Source organism: Drosophila novamexicana, unplaced genomic scaffold (assembly GCF_003285875.2).
Source record: "Drosophila novamexicana strain 15010-1031.04,08,12 unplaced genomic scaffold, DnovRS2.1 tig00000689-arrow-pilon, whole genome shotgun sequence".
Classification (NCBI taxonomy): domain Eukaryota; kingdom Metazoa; phylum Arthropoda; class Insecta; order Diptera; family Drosophilidae; genus Drosophila; species Drosophila novamexicana.
Genome location: NW_020824818.1, coordinates 1649354 through 1674225, shown reverse-complemented (window position 1 = coordinate 1674225; position 24872 = coordinate 1649354). Strand labels below are relative to the sequence as shown.

At 36.2% G+C, this 24872-nt stretch overlaps 2 protein-coding genes across 3 annotated transcripts in view; one reads left to right on the top strand and one right to left on the bottom strand.

The window, feature by feature from the left end:
- LOC115762991 (potassium voltage-gated channel protein Shaw) overlaps positions 1–8174 on the bottom strand; it is an 89797-nt gene extending 81623 nt beyond the window's left edge. Inside the window, exon 1 of the mRNA XM_030705377.1 lies at positions 7898–8174. The gene's annotated coding sequence lies outside the window, so the exon portion shown is untranslated. The remainder of the gene's footprint in view (positions 1–7897) is intronic.
- Positions 8175–9856: 1682 nt separating this feature from the next.
- On the top strand, positions 9857–24869 carry LOC115762988. 2 transcript variants are annotated; one of them, XM_030705373.1, is made up of 6 exons: positions 9857–10206; positions 16083–16410; positions 19466–19644; positions 20426–21548; positions 22525–23606; positions 23672–24869. In XM_030705373.1, the coding sequence occupies exons 2-6, from the start codon at positions 16215–16217 to the stop codon at positions 24083–24085; spliced, it is 2994 nt and encodes a 997-aa protein (XP_030561233.1). In that variant the 5' UTR covers positions 9857–10206; positions 16083–16214; the 3' UTR covers positions 24086–24869. The 2 variants fall into 2 exon arrangements, with proteins under 2 accessions (XP_030561233.1, XP_030561232.1); XM_030705372.1 differs by having other exon boundaries at positions 16071–16410.
- Positions 24870–24872: the final 3 nt, after the last annotated feature.

Here is a 24872-nt window from a genome sequence, read left to right as displayed (position 1 = left end):
AGTTTATCAGTCGATATTAGACGACAGCAAAGAAAATTGATTATGCGAACAACTGCAACAAACTGATTTGCCTGCAGTCAAGGCCAAACAAATTGGCAGCAAGTTATATAAGCTTGATTCATCTGATCTGTGCTGTGTCAATTTATTTTGAGCATTATATGAGTTTTATTTATTTGTACAAAAGACAAATAAATCAGGTTAACTCATATAATGCTCAATTATAATTCATTATTACACCTCATTCTCTTTTAGACGAATTACTTTTTCACGAATTCCATTCGAGATTCATGATGGTTTTGGTGATTATTCCATTTTTAAGTCTTTATTATATATTATATTTATTTTTAATACTGGTGCATAATACTTAAAACATTTAGAGAGCACTTCATGACACAAAACCTACCTAAGTGCAAATTATTATGTATAAGTAGAACGTTCTTTTGATTAAAATAAAAATCTTTGTATTACAAGAGTTTACTTGGTTGAGATTAATTAAATTTCCTTTTTTAAAATTAAAAATATATCACCTATAAATAATTTATTTATATGGGTATTCTAATAATTCCGACTAACAAAATCTAGATCATGTTTTTGGTGTAAATGAAACACAAATCTATCTTTGTCCAATTTTATATAAATACTTATGAATTGTACTATGAAGGTGGCCCCAAATAGCTCTTATAAAGAGGCACGCAAAGACAAAAATAAACTTTGGCACTGAGTTAAAATGTCGAGAGTAAATCATTTCTCCCATGATAATAGCCAGAAATCCGTAATTTATTTCTCCGCCTCTGCGAAGCCCCGCATAATCGGTAAGATATTCGCTGAGTACATCAGCGTGGCAATGCCAACTCAGCAAATGCCACGCCCCATAAGAAGAATAAAAAAATCTAATTATGAATACAGCACAAAAAAAAAAAGAAGAAAAAAAAGACAAGACAGCGCATTAGAAATCATTGTACGTTGCCAAATGAGATTATGTATATAGGTATTTATAAGCACTTTACTATGTAGGTTTTTTTCTTTTGATTCCTGCTTGGCAGATGTTGCAACTTTATGGCTGGGCGTGGCCATTTGTTGGGCATAAAATTAGGAGCTCACGAAATTGAATTGTATTTATGCGATTTATCATATTATTTTGCTCCAGCCTGGGCATTCATGTAAAACATGTTACATATAAATAATTTAATAATAATAAATAACTTAAGCGAATATGAAAATAACAACTACTGATAAATTCTATTTATTTGATGTTATTAATTTGTATATATTTTTGTATTCCTTATAAAAGACTGTTTATAATTTGATTGAAAACATGAAAGTTAAAAAAGTATTTTGATAAATATGACAATATTTACTTTGTAAATAAATATTATGTTATGAAAAGGAATGAATATCTTAAGCTTAAGCTACCGTACAGAAAGCGAACGGAAAATACTTTAGATTTAAATTTGCATGATATAAAAAAATAATACAAGCATTCCGAAATATTTTATATATTTAATAAGAATAATAAAAGCTTAATAGGGCTTAAGAACAATTAATACATTTTAATGAAATTAAGGAACATTTCACAATGATTAAATTTTAAATAATTTACAAAGACTTAAGCTTAATTCAATTAAGTCGACTCGTCTATATACAAACCTTGTATTTAACTGTCAGTTCCCTTATGCAATTATGAGTTGTTAACTGGCACTTTGATATTAACTACTAGTTAAATCCCATAAAGAAATCAAACAAAGCGTAGTTTAATACACATAGCTGTTAGCCTATAGTTAAACATGTTTATAAACTTGTAAAACCTAATGTACCTGGCATTTATTTTGCATAAAGTTACAATATAAAATGCACATAAAAGTGATGTAAGCAAATTTACAAAAATAGCATGAATGCTTCACCAGGTAAACATTTGCATCCCCCTACCGAAACTAAACAAACATTTTGTGGCGATGGGCGTGGTTTGGTTATCGTAAAACCTTTGCTTTATGGCCATGAAATGTTTGTCTGGTTTTGCTAACTTAAAAGCAAACATATTTGCTTTTAATTAAAAACCCCCTGTGAAGCTGACTAAACGGCTTTGCCTGCTTTCGACACGAAATCAAATTGCAAATACATATATTTTGATTGCAGCTCGTAAATGATATTAAATTAGATATTTTCCAATATGCACAGCCCGACCTAGAAGCGCTATTAGTATTTGTCTTCAACATCGTCGCAATGAAATAATAAATAAAAAAATAAATAAATAAGAAAAAGGCCATCTTATGTAACTTGTAAAATTTGAGTAGAGATAAAACCTGTTGTAGATATTATCTATTTATTAAAAATCCAAGTGAATGGCAAATGAGCATCAAGAGAAGTAAAGGCTTTTAAATCTTCTAAAACTACATCTTTAACTCCATAAAATTTAATTATGTCATTTAAATTTGCGAAAATTGTAAGGGGTTAAGGCCTGTAGAAGTCGAGGCTCTCGAGCCAAATGTGAAATATGATATATTTGGGATATCTGAGAACTGGACAAAAGTAAGTTCACCCTAGCAAAACATTCTTTTATGCTTTATTTTTCGTATGCATATATATTCTATTATATGTCATAAGTGCTTGCCTTTGCAGATGGAAATGAAAAGAAAATAGTTTCTTAGACCTCCTGCCAATGCCAAAAAGCAAATACATTCATGCGCACCCCTCCCTGTCGTCCTCATAGTTCAAACAACTTTTTTCTTGACAAACGTTGAACAAATTTTTTATTTTTACGGCACATAGAGGGTGGGGGCAGGAGACGGAGCAGGGCGGGAGCAGTGAGTAAAGCAATTTCTGATTTATGTTGCACATCTAAAAGAGAGACTGCAGAAAAGTAAGCACTAAACATATGTATATATGAATATAGCAGTTAAATGTTTTCATGGCCCCACTCACAGTTCAAGCGATTGTCAAAAGTTTTACATACTGCTGTGAAATATGGGTGTGATAGATAGCTGTAGAAATATATGATGATAAGCCTGTGGCATGTCATAACTGTCAATGAATTGAGAGAAATGCCAGATTGATGTTGGTTTAAGCTCTGGGCTAGGCATGATTGAAGAAAATGTTTTTTAAATGCAAATAAATTCAGAAGGAAATTTATATATTTTTATAAGACTTTTGTTAAAAAAACGTAAACTTACAATTGCAACGAACTTTACCAAGAGGATAAAAGTGTAAATGTTAAGAGTAGCACCTGTCAACAAGTAAACATATATTTCTTTTTAACATTGAACCATATGCTTGTCAAGAGAATAAAAAGTAGACATGATTGAAGCTTTGTTAGAATTTCTTTTGCAGCCACAGAAACATGCAAATTGTTAATTGCAATGAACTTTATAAAATGTAGCTGTTCACGTTAACGTTTTTTATCTTGAAAAATTTTACCATAGGCTTCTCAAGAGGATTAAAATTTACAAGGCAAATTAACAACCAGCTTAAACATTTATTTTCATATTTTGAAAAAAGTAAAACAACAATTTTATACTATTTTTTGGGTGCTAGCATTTATAACAAACTGGTAAATACCCTACCATCGAATTAAAATTGATTGCATTTCGATGCTTGTCTGTCGAATTCTTAGAAGAAAACGATGTCTTTTGGAATTTTGATAATAGACTAAGGAAGTTGCGATAAGTTGTAACTGAGCATCAGTCAGTTTTGGACAAAATAACTTCACATTGTCCTCAAGCACATGCAAAAGTTAATTATGTATCACGAAGTTCTTATCAATGTGACAATAAACAGTCATCGGAATGAAGTCATCAGAATAATTATCAATCAACGAGACTGAGATATGAACACAATCAATCAGAGAGGATAACAGTTTGTCGACAATAATATACTCTATAAAATAATATATAAGTATACATATTCGTTAAATTTATTTACTATTCCAATCAGAATGCTAGTTGCCTGCGTTACTTAGGCCATTCATTTAACTAAGAGAGCAAATATTATAATTTTTATTTGCATGAATTTTTTTAATTACAAGAACTTCTATTTATTCTAGTAGATTAACCTAACATCAGCTACTTTGACTATATGCTAAAAAGCTGAACTATCCGAACTATATATTATAAAACACGTATATTTGAAACAAGGGAACATTTTCGGATTGTATATTCCCTTTTGTATACTCGTTCTATAAGTATAAATTATTTAATTATATGTTCAAAGCAGAACAGCAATGGCAGTGATATATTTATATGTATCAAAATATAATAAAGTCTATGACTTCACCAATTTCTCAAACTAAATTAATCTAAGTCACACGATGCTTGTTTGTGTGAAAGACCCAAATAATTGCATTTTGCCTGACAAATTAATAATACTCTTAAGACTAAAGGGTATAAATATATGACCATATGGAGAATATTTATAAGTTGCCGCCAGAGGGCAAGTGAGACGCTGACGTCAGGGGCTCTGCATGAGCGGCAAGCATGCAGCTTGTTTAATTAAATTTGCAAAGTATTTTTCTTGCAGTTAATTCTGTCAACAGCATTGCACTATGACGGCGACGATGAGAATGTGGACGAAAATGAGGATGAGGATGCTGGATAAGTTGCAGCAGCAACAGCCAGGACATGCCCATAAGCGCAGTATCCGCTTGGTACCTGGCCGCCGGCGCCGGAAAGTAGGCTACACGGCAGTCAGTAGGTCACAGAGGCCTGAGAGCAGCGGCAGCTGCTCCTGTCAATGAGTTTGCCCGAAGCCTGAGAAGTCAGCGGAATGGAACGCAGAACGCACAGACCCGCATCCGCATCCGCAGCACTCGCAACACCCACGAGAATGCGAGGACTAGTCGAGCCTGTTGCCCCAGGCAGCGTTCTCTGTGCTGTTCGTTATGTTTTCTTAAATCCTTCAGTTTTCTTGGAATTTTTGTAATTTCGGTGCTGCTGGTAACCGTTTTGCCATCGCTTCACATTTATGCCAAAATGTTTATTAAATATTTTGTTTTATGCTAGCGAAAAATTGCCTTGCCAAAGCCTTGCCAACAACTTTCTAGACAACTTTATTAATTATTCTTTATCATATGAACGCGGCGCTTCAAATTTGACAAGCAATTGAAAGCACTCGAATATACGTGGGCCGCGAGCTTAAATATTTTTGAAAATATATCTCTTTTTCCTGACTGAGTTGATTGATTGGTAATCAACTCGCAGTCATAAGAGCAGCATTTTACCGAGTACCCTACGAGAATTGGGCAAAAATTTAAAAAGATACAAAATGTTCTTTTGCCAAATGAATGAATGAATTAAATGAGTAGCTTGAAAGTTCTCGGAGTCGTAGTCCCCTCAGCCGGGATACAATTATTAAGAACTATCAGTCCATATGTGTTTAGTGTCTGCTGCATTCTGAATGTGCGTTGTGTCTTTATTAAAATTGCTCCGCTTAAATGATGTTTGCAATGATGCGAACAATATAATTTTACTATTATTGCTAGTCATTTTGGAATTATCAGATTAAATATTCATATTGCGCATACGCCTCGTTGCACCAGAGACGACGCATTCGCAATTTTGATTACCAATTCCAAGCGACAGCAAATTCGTTTTTTTTTTTTTTTCTTTTTTAAATTACACGCCACAACGAGCGCTGACTACCAAAGCAAATTACAGACACAGTTGAACTTTAGTTGCAGCACAAGTGAACCATATTAGAGACATCCTACCCCTAACCATACACACACACACGAGGTACACGTCTGGGGTTTTTGTAGGGTCGTAAACCTCAGGACGTGCACAATTGTAGTTTATGCTTTAATTCCTGTTGGCCAACATTGGCACCAAAGTTGTGTGCGTGTTTTATAGCCACGGCAGACCTGTGGCAACAGACTGAGCCTTAATTACATTGGCCGTTTCAATCAGTCGCATTCCCAGACTCTATGTATATATATATATATATATATATGACTGCAAAAGTGCAGCGGTGCCGTCAAGTGTCTGGGCTGTTTAACTTACGGCCGTTTGGGCCTCCTGGCATCCTTGAGATACACAGTCGTAACTCAATTACAGGATAACAGCGAAAAACGGATTTCGGAACGGCTTCGAATCGCGCACGTGTCACCCATAAAAAATTTGATAAATGCATAAGGACTTGTCTTCTACTACTTCTACTACTACACTCGTCTTGAGGGTGCTCTGCAGTTGGCACTCTCGACTATGTTGTGTTTATGTCTCGGTGCCGCATAAAAAGTGACAAAAGTTGACAACACCGAAAAGTTTTTTGTGTCTCCCACTGGGTCGAGCGAAATGAATGGTTTTAGGCAAAGTCCCCAGCCAATCTAAGGACCCATAAATTAAACCTTTTTTGTCCCCAGCAGCCAAGCCAAGCACAAATATACACAAAATGTATCAACGCATTAAAAACAAACTAACAACTAAGTTTTTTTTTTGTTATCAAACTAATAAAAAACATTTGGTAAACAATAAAAAGCGAAGTATAAATACGCTCTCCAAACTTTAAAAACTTTCTCATCAAACCTCAGTTGATCCCGACTATAGTATTAAAAACAAGAAACAAATGTAGAAAACTTATAAAGAAAGAGGATTCGAACTCCTAAAGCAACATTATGAAAAGTAATTTAGAAATACTTGCTCGAAATTAAAAACTAGTCTTAAATATTTAATAGGTATTTCTTAAAATCACATATTATCGATTCAATACTTAGTACTTACAAAAGAATATTGTTCGTTACCAAATACTTGCAATAATTATCGATTTTATAAATACAATCGATAAATATTAAAATTATCAATTATTTGTTTTATCAATAAGTTTAAATTAATTGTCGTTTAATCTTGATTTCCCTTCGTTTTTACCTTGTGCCTTAATTATTGTATGTGAAAAGAATATATATTAATTTCAAGGCAGACTGATCATTTCTTAAAATTGCTTAATAATAATAGTAAAATTACTAAAAATAATTGAAAGATAAATGTCAATACGAAGGTCGAGTGCCACTTTGCAAATTTAAATTAAATACAACTGCCCTGCGTTTATTTTATTTTATATTCAAATAAACGGTAAATAAATATTTATTGCATGAAAATCCCAAACTTAGCGTTTCTTTGCATTGAAAAATGCACAATTTATTTAAATGTTTGTACGATGTGCGTTTAAATAAACATATAAATTAAAGGGATATCAAAAAGTAGTTGAGGATTCCATTTTACTTTTAATTGTTGTTGTTTTTTATGTGCGTTTTAAATTTATTAAATAGTCAACATTTTTGAAAGCAAAAAGTCTAAACAATTCATGATATTTGTCTTTTAATTTAAATAATATGAAAATGAATAAACTCTATTTTTTGCCATGTTATTGGGAAACTCTTAATATACATACATAATTAATATATAAATTCAACAAATTAGATTGTGGTTTTGCAACATAACTAATTAATTTAATGTTAAATCAAAGTTGAGGCATTGATTAAGCGACTTTAAATTTAAGATATTTGAAAACTATCTACATTTTCTATTCTGAATATTTGAAGCAAAAAAGTTCAGTTTGGCTCAAATTGATCCACTTTAGCAAACAGTTGAATCATTGATATCCCTAAGCCCCATTTCGAAACGTTCGAGCCGTGTGTTATCTATGTCGGAACCAATTGAAAGTTACATTTCTCGACTCCGGGTACAAAGGGCATCGCAAGCCCCATATACATTGAGACTGACATAGGGGGGACTATCTGCCGTTGAGCTGATTTAGTTTATAGCTCCCTGGACAGCACACACAACGGGAAACCAAAAGAAAAGCGTATGAAACACAGTTAGGCGCATTAAAGTTTGGCCGAAAAACAAAGACAGCCCACAAAATGAAGTAACAAAGTTGGCTAAACAGAAGCTAGAGATAAGGCTGGTTAGGTTACCTCGTCCAGTGAGAGATGCTTTAATCCTTTAAGCAAAACTTGCGGCTGGCAGTATATGAAATCCTTTTGCGTGAAGCACTCGTAAGTGTTTCGTAAATAATTTGTTTAACACACTTTATACACACACACACAATCGCACACACACACTGTCGCTCGACAGACTGTCTTCCAGTAATCCCAGCCACTTTGGGACATGCACGTGTTCCGCGCACTACGCACTTAGAGACACTCGCTGGCTTATTAACACTCTTCAACTATTGCCCACTTGGTGGCCCTCGCCAGTAATTGTGGCCAGCGCGAAGCGTTCTTTTGCTGGGCCTTCAAGTGCCGAGTTGTTCCTGCCGCACGCACGTCTAAATACGAACTGAACGCTGAACGCAGCCTGCCAAAAGGACATGCCATCAACTATATCAACGCTGCTGGCGCTGGCTCAGTTGCTGCTCTCGTCGCAATACTTCAACTGACTTACGGGATGCTGCAACTTCAGGTTGCTGAAACAGCGAGAGAGAGACAGAGAGAGAGAGCGCGCGCGCGAGAGAGTGAAAGCTTCATCCTTTGAGAAGCTCTCTCTCTCTCTCTCTCTCTCTGTGTGTGTGTGGTGAATAAAGCTAAACTCCACACTGAACAATTTTAAAAGTAAGTCAACATTAGATTAAGCATTCAAATGAAATACTAATATGTATTATTTACTTTTTATAAAGTTCTTCGTTGATTATTTAAAAAAACTGCAAATTATCCATGAAAGTATTGAAAGTTTTTAAATAAAAATAAACGAATTGCCAATATTGAAAATGCAGCTAAGTTTTCATTGGGATGCTCTTAAGTCTAGTGTATCCTGATTTTGATCACAAGATTCGAAACAATGGTGGGCGGAATTCAACAACTTTTTAAAGAATATGTATATTTGAAAAAAAAAAAAAAACAATAATATATCTTCTTAAGTTATCTAGATAATTATGATTTAAAGAGCTGGCGCTCTGACATACGAAGACGGTATATAGATGTTTTTAATTATTAATTAATTAATTAATTGTGCGCATTTGTAACATGAAAAAGTGCATTGTTCAAAACGTTAATTAAAATTATGGTAAGACGCATATTGGCCTGATTGCAAAAAATTGAAAACAGCAAAAAATAAATCAAAATGATTAAATAAATTTTCCAAATTGGCCAAAATAAAATTACGACCTAATTACAGATTTTGTATAAAAAAGCCCATGAAATTACGCTTACGGCAAAGCAAAAACTCATCAGATTGTAGCAAAAGAATTGAATGCATGAGTGTTGAAAAACATGTACAAATATGTAAATAAGGTAGTTCTGCAAACATAGCGAACACTTTACATACAGCTGTAAAAGCAAACCAATCAAAAAGAACAGCACAAAAAGTTACACATTGTGATATTCAGGCTGGTTTTATTAGCAATGCGACAACTTTTAATAAATGCGGACAGACGGAATAGACATCACACGCAGCAGTGGCAGTAGAAGCAACACACGGTCTGACGACAAAATATGCGAATCCAATCAAATATGATGCCTGCGACGGAAGCGGCGGCGGTTTCTTACAGCGTTTTTAACATGCGGCCAATCAGCGTAGATAAACAGAGCTCTGTTAAGCATTAACATTGCTCGCCGGCCAATGTCAACAGTCGTGGTGGCAAAACAAGTGCATGTAATTAAAGCAACAGACCGGTAAAACGAAGCACCGACGCTCTCTTGCTCGTTCGCTCTCTCGCCCAGCTGACGATCGTGGGCAAAACGAGCGTATGTCGTAACTTGAACTGTTATCAGCAGCGACGACGACGGCGACGGCGACAGCGACTGAGGCAGTGTGAGCGCTTGACGGTGGCAATAAAAAAAGGCTAAAACAATTTGAGTTTTAGCGCGTTTTGGAATCTTCAAAAACGCCTTTGTTGCATTCAAATTGAGTTAGTTGCGATTTTAACGGCGACCCGCGCGCATTCATCGCGTTCACACAAAGTTGGCAGTGAAGTACATTCAGCTCCATCCTTTGCTGTATGCCAGTCAGTGCTTGTCAAACTGTACAGCCATAATTATAACGAAGAGCAGCTTATATAAAACCGTTCATTGCCATTGCTCTAATCTAGTGCAATAAAACGTTGTCGTCTACGCTTAACGAATGTTACGAGATCTAATTGTTGTTATTATAATTATTTCCCTTTTGACGTGATAAGTAAAAGTTTTACAATTTCGGCGAGCCAACCGAGTCCAGAGAGCAAATGCATACCATATTTGTCTGTGACTCGTAAACGTTTTATACACCATGGACGCACTGAAAAGAACAAGTAAGCAATTCCCCGATGAGTGTAGCAGACTTGCAGATGCCCTGTACAAAACTGTAGATCAGTCGGTATTATTTATCATATTGTCATTGGATTTTCGACATGCGTCACTGGCCTCCACTTCACTGCGCTCCTAAAATCCTATAAATATCATTTATGCTTTTATTATCTTATTGTTATTATAAGAAACAAAAAACAAAAACGCACGCAGTGAACCTGAATATCAAAAGAACAGCTGTAGTAGTATTTCACGTTTAGAGACAATAGATAAAAAGAATTCATTTCATCATTCAGTAAGGTCATTTCATCAGTTCCACTTAAAAATCCCATTTAAATACAATTACTTTTAAGAACAAAGAAACTTCTTAGCTTTATATTTTCAAAATTCATAAATAATTAAATAAATAAAATATGTTCAGATTTGAGATCGAATTTCCCCTATCTTGGATTTAAGGCAGAAATAAAATATTAAATAAATAAATAATAGGAGCATAAATAGAATATGAAATGAATAAATATAAATAACATTTAAATTCGATTTGTTAAGATCTTAACATCTCGAAAACTCCAAAAAACAATAATTAAGTATGCATATAAACTATATGAAACTACAATGAGCTGTTTTGTTGATCATCAAATTGGTAAAGTTTTTTGTTCTTTAGAAAACAAACCTAGGCTGGATTTTCTAACGGAAAATTTTCAAAAGAACATTCGACTTATTTATATGAATCACGGGCTAATAGCTTCGAATAATTTTTTGATAAAGCTTTTAATATCGAAATATCAATTTGAATAAACATAAAAGAATTGAGATACGCCCAAAACTGGTAACATATTATTAAGCTGCCTGCAGCTTGGCACGTAACTTGGCTTACAATTAATGACCAGTAGTCAAGGCCTTCAACATAATGTTAAAGTTCGAGTTTATTTTGTTTTGCTCTTGAATTTCCATTGATTGCCGCTAACAATCACAAAGAGTCTTAAGAGGCGTTCCTCTTCATTCTTCAGGTTGAATGTGGCTAAAAACCGGATTTGCGGAACGGTGTTTCCCTCAACATGGACCAAATGAACCAGCTCTTAATTGGGCAATGAAAGACACGGATTTCCCAAGAATAAACAAGCGGAACTTCAAGTTATAACGTCACAAGTATGCTAAATAAAGGTCGACCAGCTAATACCCTGCAAACAATCCAAATCTGTTTGTTAAACAACAATTAAACTTAGATATAGAACATTAGGCTTAGGATAGAAGAGAGCCCACTCAACTACTTAATTAGTTGTAATTTATTCTGCGAAGTTCGTCCTCAGTTTATATATTTAAATATTAATACTTCACAAAGACCTTTCCTTTTAAATAATTAATATGCAAGTCATCATTAAAGAGTTTTTTGGGGTATAGAATGCGTGCGCTTGGGGATTTCCCGTCAACCGACCCGGACTAACCGACCCGCTACTAAAAATAGCCAACTTTAACATGCATTTACACACATGAATATAAATAAATCGCATTTTACACTTCGTTAAGCAGCTTAAAATCTTCCACTCTTCGTCCCAGTCCGAGCTCTGTGTGTATCGCATTTATTTCTCAACCTAGCTCAACAAAACTCGCAGCAGGCCAATAAAAAAAGCGGCCAACTGACGGATCTGAATAATTGAAATGCCGCATTGTACAAATTAACGAGCCAAAAATAGATAAAAAGAATACAAATATAAACAAATCATCAATAAATCAAAATTAAACCTGCACTGAACACAATACGCACATAATTACACATCAACAACAAATACAAATAAATGTGAAATTTAAAGATGCTGACAAATTGTGTTATGCAAGTTTGTTCGATTTAATATATGATCCGGGAAATGAGTTAGCTTCACAGCTCTACAATTTGCATAACTTTTGTCATTATGCCAAGAAGGAATTGTTATTTCCGAAGCTCAAATACTCTTACCTCAACTCATTGTGTGTGCTATTTGATTTATTTGACTTGAACTAAAAGTCCGGGTTCGAAACCTTGACTAGTGTATAGTATGTTGTTAGATACCTCCCATAGGCCATTATTATTGACCAGCATTAAAAATGTTGCCTTGCTAATGTGCCCAAAATAATATTTAAAGAAAATGATATAAATCTTTGCCTTTGTTCGACTGTTTATTCCTTTAACAATAGGATACATGATATAGGAATCAAGGCTGCAAAGAGCTTCAATTCAGGAGTGCCAATTTATTTTCCGCAAACTAAACAATTTTTTTAAAATAATACTCAACTGAAAATCAAACTGATATCTCTTTAAATGTTTGATTGCAAAAGAGCCGTAAATATGAGCATACAAAATAATATTTATGTTGTTTGATCCTAAAGTCAATGTTATTTGTATAATATGAGAATTAGATTTGAAACCCCTAAAAATGAAATGAATTGTTTAAGTATATCATTTTTGTTTTATATTTTGACAAATATTTACTTACTTAAGCTTAAATTGAGCATAACTGTGAACTGACAATTTTCAGCTGTCCGTTCGCCCAAGTCAAATTAAATATATCATAAATTGTTTGAGTTTATCCAATTATTATAAGCCATATAATTAAACTCAACAACTGACAAATAGCGCAGGTAAATGTTTAACTGCGTTTTAGCCATGTGTGTGAATAAGCCAGAATTTAAGTGTATCTGTCCCTTGCAGGCACTGAAATCGTTGAGCTCATTTGGATAATATGCCAAAACCATTTCCGATCTGTATTTAGCACAAGAATTTGACTTAATACGGTTCTGCCTGTCAACAAGCACAGTCATAAACAGAGTTTTTCCATTTTCCCCGTATTTGATAGATTATTCATAATCTTGACCTGCGTCATTAGTTCAAATTGCAGGGAATTCACGTGTGCGGTCAGCCGAAACATCATCCAGATAGTATGCATATAGACTATCTGCCTTGGCCGTTTTATAGTGGAACGCATATGTGATTTCCAAAATGTTAGCACAAGCGCTTCAAAAGGTGTGAATTACAGGTAATGCCCATATTGGTCATATTCTCATTTTACAGTGTGATTTTTGTTTTGTTATTTTCGCTAGGCATTTAATTGAAGACAATGATCGAGAAGTCACCCACAACTCAGCCAACGTGACTTTTGGAGTATTTATTTGTTGTTAAAACTCAAAATCAACATGTTAATCAAAATGATTGCCCCACCACTTCAATAAACAATTGAAGGCGCTTAATTAAGCATTTAGTCACGGCTGAAAGGAAAAATCACAAACAGTTCACAGAGCTGCACAGAGATAATCAAGTCAATTGCTCATTAAATGCAGGCACTTTTAATACCCTGCACATATGAAAACGAACAACAGGGTATTTGAATGTTAACCCAAGCATTTAAAGTATTCCAAAAATTGATGCAGGGTATCTGCCATTCATCAGTCTATTTTCGAATTTGTTCTCCTTGAATTATAAATATTGTTCAACTCTTTGATGACTGTGTTTCGACACCTTACGCCGCTCAGAAAGTTCTAGTTCCGGGTATGAAGAGCAACAAATCGTACATTGATTATATACTAGCCGACGCAATAGGCCACAACTGGGCTTTACATTAGTTTACTTTTATATAGTATCGGGAAAAAAATGCAGTGAACCTGGCTTGCAAAATTCCAGTGTCAAAAGGTGAAATACTTAAGTCAAAAGCAGACAATGACTATACGGCTGAATTAATATTTAATTACCGTCAATTAGTTTAATCTTAACAATCAGTCAACTAGAAACTTCGATATTGGTATTTGAGAAAAAAAAAAAAAAAAAACAAACTATTCAATTGAAAAATGTAAAAAATTCAGATATAGTAGCTATAATTAGGGACTGTTCTACTTAGAAGAAATTTGCATCTCGATTTTGTGCATTGATTAACATCAAAAATTATTCATATGTTCATACCCTGAACCCATTAAAAATGGGTACAAGGGTATATTGTATTTGTGCAAAATCCAAATGAATGTAACAGGCAGAAGGAAGCATCTCCGACCCCATAAAGTATATATATTCTTGATCAGCATCAATAGCCGAGTCGATCTAGCCACGTCTGTCTGTCTGTCCGTCCGTCCGTCCGTCCGTCCGTCCGTATGTATGAACGCAAGGATCTCAGAACCTATAAGAACTAGAGACTTGAAATTTTAGATGTAGATGCTCCTAGTTCCCACGCGGATCGGGTTTGTTTCCGATAATCGATAACTTACTTCGTTTCCAAGCAATCGATAAAAATCGATATCGATATCCTGTTTTTTGGGCAATTTTGGTAAATAATAAGAGCTAGAGTCACCAAACTTGACATATAGCTTCTAAAATAGAATATATATATGCATTTGATGTTGGAAGAAGAGGGTTCAGGGTATCCCCTAGTCGGGAGCTCCCGACTAGAACCTCTTACTTGTTTTAAATTATTTTAAAATCAACCGAGCAGAACCGGATAAATTTTCATTTCAACAAAATTATTACTTTAAAAAAAATTATGGAAATCTCTTAAAGTTTTGCGAAATAAATGAGTCGAAGCAAAGGCCAGTGTTGTAAGGTTTCATAAATATGTTCATTCAATGAAGTGCCACTTAAATTCCAATTAACGGAAGTGCTTAGTAGCCAGCCCAAGGCATTAATCTTTAAGTCTCTTTAAGTGTTGCCAACTAAATAGGTGCCAGCCTCAGAAGGAAGGGAAAATTCCTTATCCAATTTTTATGTTTACTTGTTGTCCTCTGTTTTTTTTTTTTTATATTTTGTATTTCGTCCGCTTTCATTTTCATAATTTATGCGTCGCTTTCTTGATATGCTTTGTGTGCTCAGAGAAAAGCTTGGGCATCATCTAGTGGGCAACGTTTGGTCCACCAACAGTTGCCAGTTGCCAGTTGCCATTTGCAGCTCCATCTCCGGAGCTGGGCTGGGTCTTATAACCGCCCATAGATGTACGTGACGGTTGCCAAGTGAGCGTGTGTTTGTGTGTGTTTTTGAAGAACAGAGTGCTAATTAATTAAATTTGTACGTGCATTGCGTGTGGGCCAAGCAGACTTGCTGGCTTGCTGGCCATGTGCTGATAGAGCCTACCATTGCCTAACTTCTAGCTGGGCCAACTGGGCATATGGGCTCATATACATATACACGCATTAACTGGCAACCGTAAATCATACTTAAATACAAATACAATATATGTCTGTTTGGGTCTGATGATGCCCAACTTTGTCAATAATAAATATTTGGCCACATGTGTTGAATCGCGTGCATCTTGGCAAAGTCAAAAAAAGTAATGATTGGCATTCGCTTCAAAATCGCTTCAAGGCCAAATTAAGTGTGAAATTAATATATAAGAAATACTAGGTAATTTTTGTGTTTAGTTTTAATCACATATCAATTTGTAATGCGCCGAACCTTAAATACCCTACAATATAATAACATGTACAAATTTCGCATAGCATATACGCTTTTGAATTTTCAATTCTAAAAATCAAAGCAATACAAAAATTATATGTAAAGTTTTAATAAGCAAATATGAAAACTTTTGTGTTAATTTGTCGAAGAATAGGGTTCCAGATATTAAAAATATTTGCATATAAGAATAACACCTGGATTTGAAGCAATTAAAACACAAGCGAGAAATGTAAATAACGAATCGCAACAATATTTTAATAGACAGTTAAAAAAAAAATGTTATTCCATGTAATAAAACATAAAAACATTTTTATCGTTTATTGCATGTAGTTAAAAACAATTATCATATTATTCAAGTACATAATTATAAAATTATGTACAATATAAATTCTAGAAAAACTTGTAGATTATTTATCGTCTATAATTACATACAGTTTTACCAATACTAATTGCTAACATTTGTAGTTTGATTTGCAGCCAATTGGAATTCAAACGGCAAGAAAACAACAAAAACTGCCAAGATACAATTTCCGCAAACCAATTTTTAAGTAAACGATAAACAACGGAGCCAACAAAAACAACCGCAACGTAAATCATAATTATGCCAAAATGAGCGCCGTAGCAACAACAAAAACAACGGAAAGACAACATAATTTTATGAACAGCTATTACAGCCGGCGAAACAACATGCGGAGTAACAGTCGCCTCGTCTTAACAGCGCAACTGCTGTTAGCCATTGGCCTTCTGCTGTTTGAATGCTCTGTGAGCGAAGCCAGCGATTTGAGAGCTGTTAATGAGTCTAGAGGTAAGTTGCAGATCACTTGTGTATATTAACATAATGTTAATCTGTTTAGTATGGGTAGTGCAACTGACGATAATCATATGCTAGCGTAACAGGAGACGAACAGCAAGAGACTTAACAGCGATATTGTTGCTAACCCAGGGTCTTCTGCACTTAGGGCTGTTAAATTAACAGTGGTTTAAAAACTGTAAGGCAGCTAACAGTTTAGTTAATAATTGTTATAGGTGAAACATTGAATGTTAACTTCAATCAACTTAAAAAAGCAATAATAAATATTTACAGATACAATCAATGCAACAAGCAGCTAGCGGCTTGCTATTGTTACCAGTCTCTTGAAAACTGTAAGTGTAGTAACAATCCAAATTAAATACGCCACAGCTGACGAGACTGCGATCTGCTACTGTTAAAATGCTGTTCACATTTCATCAATGATTTCCAAACTGTAGGCAGCAATGCTCAATTAACAACTTAAATACAAGCCTCACACACAATCGTTGGGCGTGTGAAAAAAGCCCACAAACAATTAACAGTTTTCAGCTGCTGCTGCAGATGCTGACCTTGGCCAATATTGACGGTCTTATCATAAACGTAAATTGCAAACAATGCAAATAATGATTGGCCCCGTCTTGTTCGATCGCATGCGAATTTGCGTAAGTACTTACATACTTACATATCAAATACGAAGTGCTAAAGCAATCATAATAATGGCCATAACGAGCCCATGAATGTGTTAACATGTGCAGTCAATAAAATCGCCGTTTGTGGCCGACGGACAAACAGCACAGGCTGGCCGAGTAAGTGTTGTAAAACTCGTATTTATGTATGTACATGCATATGTGCACTTAATTTATATGCCAAACATCAGCTAATATTGTGCGTTAATGTATGCATATATATTTTTTTATTTATTTCTTATTTTTGCTTCCCTTAAAGTACACTTAAAGTGCCCAAAAGCAACAGAAATAAATTAAAGCGGAGCATTTAATACTAATTATTTTAAAAAAATTCTGCATAAAATACTTTTGACGTTAGCAGACTGAGTAGAAGCTTTTAAAAGTAATTTTTCATTAATTTACTTGCTAAATTTTAAGGTTCTATCATCAGCAGACTTTGCCACTGACTCTAGATTTGTCAGACTTTTTTGTCAGCCTGAAGCTATAACCACTTGAGAATTCTAAGCAACTAAAAGCAACAATTGAATTTTAACATTAACTGTAAAACATACAAGGTAAACGAACGCTAATATCAAATTTAAGGTCTTATTTTTAAAGAACGTTCAGTCTATACGCCTTGAGCGAAAATATCCACTTCTGTTTGCTATAAACATATTCGTAGCCAATTTTTATTGATAAAAATCCATAAAAAACTCCATATAATGCATGACACTCTGACAAACAGTTTTGCTTTACAATACCTGAAGAGTCTTAAGTCTTGCAAGCAGGTACGTGCTTATCAAATTGCGAATCATTAAATCCTGATATCATGTGTGCGCTCGTAAACTTAATGATGTTGTAATGTGTAAATATTTTTATAGCATTGCAGGTTGCGAAATTGATTTTCCAATTAAAAGATTGCTTTTGGCCAGCACACTAAACTGCGCAAATCTTTTCGACTGTTAAATACACTTTAATTAAGCTTTGTAAAAAAGAAAAACTATCTAAGTTTGAGGCATTCGTATGGAGTCACATTTTTTTGCAGGGAATCGCAGAGTCAGTCTTTTGGCTTGAATTAAAGTGATTTTTTGTGCCGCTTGTAAGTAAGCAATTATCATATTTTGCGTTGTTTGGTTAAATTAAGTCGTTTTTATAGCAAAGCTTTATTGGCCCAGCTGCGGCTTCTTTGTTGAAATGCTACAATAAAACTACTTTTCCAGACAGATAACCAACAAAAAGCGAAATTTCTACGATATAATTGGAAAAGTCTTAATTCTTAGGCTAACCAATTTTATATATCCTATAACCGTTAATCAGGTAAAATGGGCATGATTAAGTTGTAAAAATAAACAAAGATAAAGATTTTAAAAATAACTATTATGGGCATAGTGTACACTATAGCTATTAGTCATAACTGCCCATTGGATTATTCAGCTATTCTTTTAATTTTGTAGACTTTTGGTCTTAGTTTTTGAGTTAACGAAAATTGTAGAAATTTTCATATTAAAATGCAGTTTTTATTGTTGTTTATTGTTCAATTTTTAAGTAGCACTTTTCAGCATATTTTAATAACCTCCAAATAAGAAGCTAGTTACCATTAAAATAACTCTTTTTATGTAGCTACTCTTTGATGTAGCTTTTTACAGGGTATTTTCCAATCAGGCAAAGTGCACAAAAAACAATATTTGTGATACAGTTAAACAAATTTAAAACTGCGACTCGGTTCAAGCACCTTAGCAAATAATTAGCACGCATATTTGTTAAGTAACATGTAATAAACTAAGTACATGCCAAATCTCATATGCAGTATAGTATATATTCAAATAAATTGAGCTTTAAACAACAAAAATTTACGCGCGTGATTCGGACAACAAAAAGTGGCGCAAACAACAAAAAGTTTTGTTGCTTAGCTTTTATTTACCATGTTTTGTTTGTCTTTCTGTGCGCTCTGTTTTATTAAACATTTATTATCGTACGTTAATCAAATAAACAATTCATGAAGAACACGTGCACAGTCAGCAATTCACTTGGGCAGACAAAAAGCTCATTGCTATGCGCAGCTGCGTGAAGTTGGCTGCGCTTCTACTATCTAATTCATAGAAAATAGAACTCCGAAAATTTTACCTACTAACAATATTTTTCAATTAAAGTAATTATATCCTGATTTCGATCAATTTAATAGTAATTATTTTAATTAGAATCATTTAAAAATATCCAAAAATGTTATACCTGGACTAAGAATACCTAAAATTTAAAATAAAAACGCAATTTTTAAGCTATGAATTTTATGTCTGTTTCAATTAATTAAGTTATATATATTTATACTTTTAAAGTATTAGGAGGGAGCTTGACTTATTTTAATCCTGACACTAATTAAAATTTCCCCATCTCATTTTCAATTGCAGCTAGCACATACTGTTTGTACCAGGAGCAAAATAGCACCCATCAGAAAGAGCAGGGCGCTGTCTGGTTTGATGCACAGGACAATTGCTTGGTTTACACGTGCGCCGCAGGAGTCGGCAATGAGCCACAGGCACACATAGTCGTCACCCAGATTGATTGCAATGAGTTTTACTGTGATGTGGTTGGTATTTAATTGATTTTCAGTTATGATTTATGATCTAAGCAAGCAAATGCAATAACCAAGTGTCAGAGGGTGTTTAGAATTGTTATATGGAAAATATTCAGATTAAATATCAACAGCGCGTTTTAACACTTAAAAATAATTGATAAGTTAAACTTAACTAAATTTTCAAGGGTCAGCGAACTGTTTGTTACACCTGATTATTAGTTTGAAGTTGTAAATATTTTGTAGGAATATTAATATTTATATTTTGCTTATGTTTGATTGAATTGCAAATAAGATAGTTTGACTGCCTAAAACATCAACAGTGATCGGCAGATCAGTTTAGAAGCACTGCACATTACAGTTTGAGAGCCACATGATGTAAATGTTAACTTTGACAAGAAGATAAGATCTGAATATGAATAACTAACTGCCTATAACATCTACTTGTAGGGCTATACATAATAAAATGCAAATATTAAAATATGTTAGACAGGAATATCAAGAAGTTCGTGTTAAATTTATTATAATTAGATGCATTTTGCATTAGATCTGACTAACAGATTAGCTCACAGATACAAGCTTGATAATTTATAATGAAGTGAATGTTAGCTTTAACAACATTTAGGCAAGAATGTCGTTAACAGCTGTCTAAACTAATGACTAAGGCTTATTTTCAAGCGTATGTTAACTTTTGACTGAAACTTGAGCTAATGGGGTTTATAAGCTTCATATTTTTTTCTAAGTACGGGTAATATATTCCACGACCTGTGCTACATCAGATGATTATAAATTGCAGGGCACCGAGCTGCGAAAAACGTCGGGTAGCTGTTGCGGGGAATGCGTGCGCACCCATTGCCAGCACAACAATACCCTGTATGCGGTGGGCGAGTCCTGGCACAACGATGCCGACTGTATGCTACTCGAATGCGCTCGCCGGGACAATGGCGAAATTGCAATTAATAGCTACCAGCGCAGCTGTCCGCCAATCGACCCAAGTTGCCCGCCGGAACGTATCTATAGGAATAGCTGTTGCTTCGTTTGTCGGCCGTTGGCATCGCCGCGCATCGAGGAGCTGGCTAATACTGAGCAGACGCAAGATATCTGGACAGCCGAATGGTATCGCCAGCATCCATGCGTACGCGATTGCCAGGTGGATGCTGCGCCAATGACGTGCCACTATACATTTGTCGTCGAATGGTATCAGACCTTCTCGAAGGCCTGCTTCGACTGCCCGCTGAATCTGACAGACTGCTCGCGGCCGCACTGCATCATGGGCGATGGACTGGAGCGCAGCATAACCGTTGTCAATCGCATGATGCCCGGGCCAGCGATTGAGGTATGCGAGGGCGATCAAATTGTGGTCGATGTGAAGAACAATCTGCTGGGCGAGAGCACCACCATACACTGGCATGGACTGCATCAGAAGAAGACGCCCTATATGGATGGGGTGCCGCACATAACCCAGTGTCCCATTTCGCCGCATGCCACCTTCCGCTACAGTTTTCCGGCGGACAACCCGGGCACACATTTCTGGCACTCACACACGGGCATGCAGCGCGGCGATGGCGTCTTCGGGTCGCTTATTATACGCCGCCCCAAGAACTCGGAGCCTCATGGCGGCCTTTACGATTTTGATCTCAGCGAGCATGTGCTGGTTGTCCAGGATTGGATACACGATACGGGTGCCAGCATCTTTGCCTATCACCATCACTCACGCGGCGATAATAAGCCCCACAATATTCTCATCAATGGGCGTGGTCGTTATTATAATCGCATTTGGGCGGACATGAAGAGACAGCATCGCATGGCAGCAGAGGCGGTTCCCACGGAAGCCCCAAACGAAGCACTCAAAATGACCAAACTAACTCCAACGAACTTAAACTTAACGGCAGCATCGAGCAGGGATCCTGTGCAGCCAGGTAAGCGAATCAGTGTTTAATTTCCAACTATGCCTTGAAACCCTTTGGCATGTGCCCAAGACAGCTTTAAATTAGCTCTTAAATGAAGTTCTTCCTTTCCTCTCTATTTCCATATATACCACGTATGTTTTCTGAACAGAAGCTCCTCAGTAATCTATCTGCCAAACTTTATGACTCTAGCTCCCAGCTCGACCACAATTTCTGATGCGGGTTGCTATGCTCAGTCCGAGAATTGTTAACCCTTAAGTCAGTTTAAATTATGTTTTTGACAAAAAAAATTTGTTGATTAGACTGCTGCCGAATATCTGCCTAAAACGATTATCGATTATCCCATTACGGGTGCACCACAAATTCATATATCCTTTGCACTGCCACATATATTAGTTTGATCCCTCCTAACGGATACTCCTTTAAGGCGGGCACCCTTTTTATCCGGACTTTCTTATCTCAAGCCGCACTTTTGGCTGTCCGCCCAAGAGAGTATTGACTATAGTTTTTATACTATTAGCTTTATACTATTCATCTCTGTTTATTTTAGAGACAAGTACGAAAAGTCGGGCCGAGTATATTGCTTGCTCGGCCAGACTTGCTGACTCGATAAAAATTGACCTGTAGTTGGTCATAGTACACAATTATCTGACTGTTTTCAAATCTCGAAGACGTCTGCGTGCCGATTGTCGAGCTATCAGCTTTATGGCAGACCAATTTTTCCAACTATGTAGTGTCAGACTGTCTGAATTTAATTAAAGTGCACGGACAGACAAGCCAATATGGTCTTTCTACTTCGTTAACGGAGCATAAAATTCTTTATGCTAATCTTTTTCAAAAATATTTGGGTTAGCCTAATTTGGACGCTGCAAAGGACGGATTGATCTCAGCTAGCATTGCGAGCCCATTAAATATTTGTCAATTGTTCTGCTTAAGCTTAGCTTAATTCTTTCACTTCTTCCATTCCAAATCAATAAAATCAAAATAGCTTTCAAAAGCCCTTCAGCAGCACCAACGCCACCAAGTCTGGTCAAATTGCTGTCCAATGAAGCGCGACAGGTGCAGATGCAGAGCAACAGCAGCACAGCAAACGGCAGCGGGTCGATGCCCGATCCGGTTATCCATTCGCGTCAGCGGCGCGGCAATCTGCAAGAGATACCATTGGAGCAGATACCACATCAGGTATATCATGTGCGAAGGGGCTTTCGGTATCGTTTTCGCATCGTGAACGCCGAGTATCTGAACTGCCCGATTGAGGTATCTGTGGATAATCACACGCTGACTGCCATCAACTCGGATGGCTATGATATTGAGGCCATGGAAGTGGGCTCCATAGTGACCTATTCGGGAGAGCGTTTCGACTTTGTGCTGAATGCCAATCAGGAGGTGGGCAACTATTGGTTGCGTCTCAAGGGTCTCATGGACTGCAGCGAGAGATTCACTTCAGCCTTCCAGGTGGCCATATTAAGCTATGAAGGCGCTGCCGAAACTGAGCCCAGCGCTGAGCTGGGCTATGCACACAATGCCACGGGCATTCAGCTGAATGTGATGAATCGTGGTCCCGGCTATACGGATACCAAGACGGTGGCCGAGATGAGGGCATTGCCCATATACGACAAGGTCTCCGGCATTGATGATGACACACTGAAGCCAGAGGCAGACTATAAGTTTTTTGTGTACTACGATTTCTATCGCAAGGATAATCCGGAATTCCATTACAGCGACTACTACGGCATGGACACGAATGTGACCAAGGAGAATATATTGTATACGCCACAGCTGAATCACATTTCACTTAAGTTTCCCGCGGTGGCACTGCTGCCACAACGCCATCAGCTGACCGACGAGCTCTTCTGCAATGAGACAACACTCGCCCAGCAGGGCATCGACTGTCGGGAGCAGTTCTGCAAGTGCCATCATGTGCTGCAGGTGCCTTTGAATGCTGTCGTGGAGCTGATCATTGTGGACGAGGGCTTCACTTTCTATGCCAATCATCCGTTTCATTTGCATGGCAATGCGTTCCGTGTCGTTGGACTGGAGCGTCTTGGCGAGAATGTGACCATCGAAATGGTAAGTGGGCTTGAGAAGAGAACTCTTAAGTCTTCCTTGATAATATTCGTATTATCCCCATGCAGATCAAGCAGCTGGATCAGTTTAAGTTGCTCAAGCGCAACTTGATCAATCCTCCTGTCAAGGACACGGTCACAGTGCCCGATGGAGGTTATACGATCATACGCTTTGAGGCCTACAATCCCGGCTATTGGCTCTTCCACTGTCACATCGAATTCCATGCTGAAATCGGCATGGCCCTGGTTATAAAAGTGGGTGACGACGATAAAATGGTACCTGTGCCTCGTAATTTTCCCACCTGTGGTGATTATGTGCCCGATTCCCGTACGAATCTGGAAACATCGCCCCCAATTGATATTCCTGGCATCCCAACGACCTCAGCGCCACCCACGAGAGACACATCAGCCAGAAACCTGGCAACGGGTTTGCCATTTATTATCCTCATGTTAACAATGCTACAGTTGGTGAGCATGCGTTGAGCGCAGAGCCTAAAACCCAATGCTATCATGACACTTGTCCAGTTTTAAGTCAACTCTAATCGCAATTTCCGCTTAGGTTGTGTACGACATTTTCCCATAACTAAAGCCCTTTCACTAAGTTTGCTGTTAAATTTAACGATCACTTTAACATTGTCTTGAATTCAATAGGTTAATATATCTGCCTGTTAAAATATAACATTCAGTTTATCAACATGTTAGTGTTAAGTGTGGCTTGCACTTTGTGCAGGGCTGCTGTTAAATTAAGCAATCGCTTTAATTCAGCAAGAACAATTATCTGCCTGTTAAAATGTGACCTTCATTTTACCAACGTGTCACATTAGTGTTAGCGCGCTCTTTCAGTGTTGCCAGCTTGCAAAAATGATTGTAATAAGATGGATGCACATTTCAAACTTTCATTAACATGAAGCGTTGCCAACTTAAAATTTGAAAAAGTTTGTATCACTTCAAAAAGATTTAACCTTTTCTAAACCTATATAAAGTTTGATAGATATATGAAAAGGTTCTTTTTACTACCTTTATTCTACTCAGTAGGAATGGCTTTTCATATTCTCGGAGTATTTTCCAACCCCAGTATTCGTTTAATATGAAACTAGTGAAATACTCATATGAATGCCCCACCACAATTAGATTAAGTCAATTTTATTATTTTGAACGAAATCATGATTTTCTGTGGCTCAAAATTTAGCTAGTTTCATTTTATCAACATCTGTGATTGTCTAAAACGTTTCAGTAGCATTTAAGCGTATAAGAAAATGTTCAGCTTATG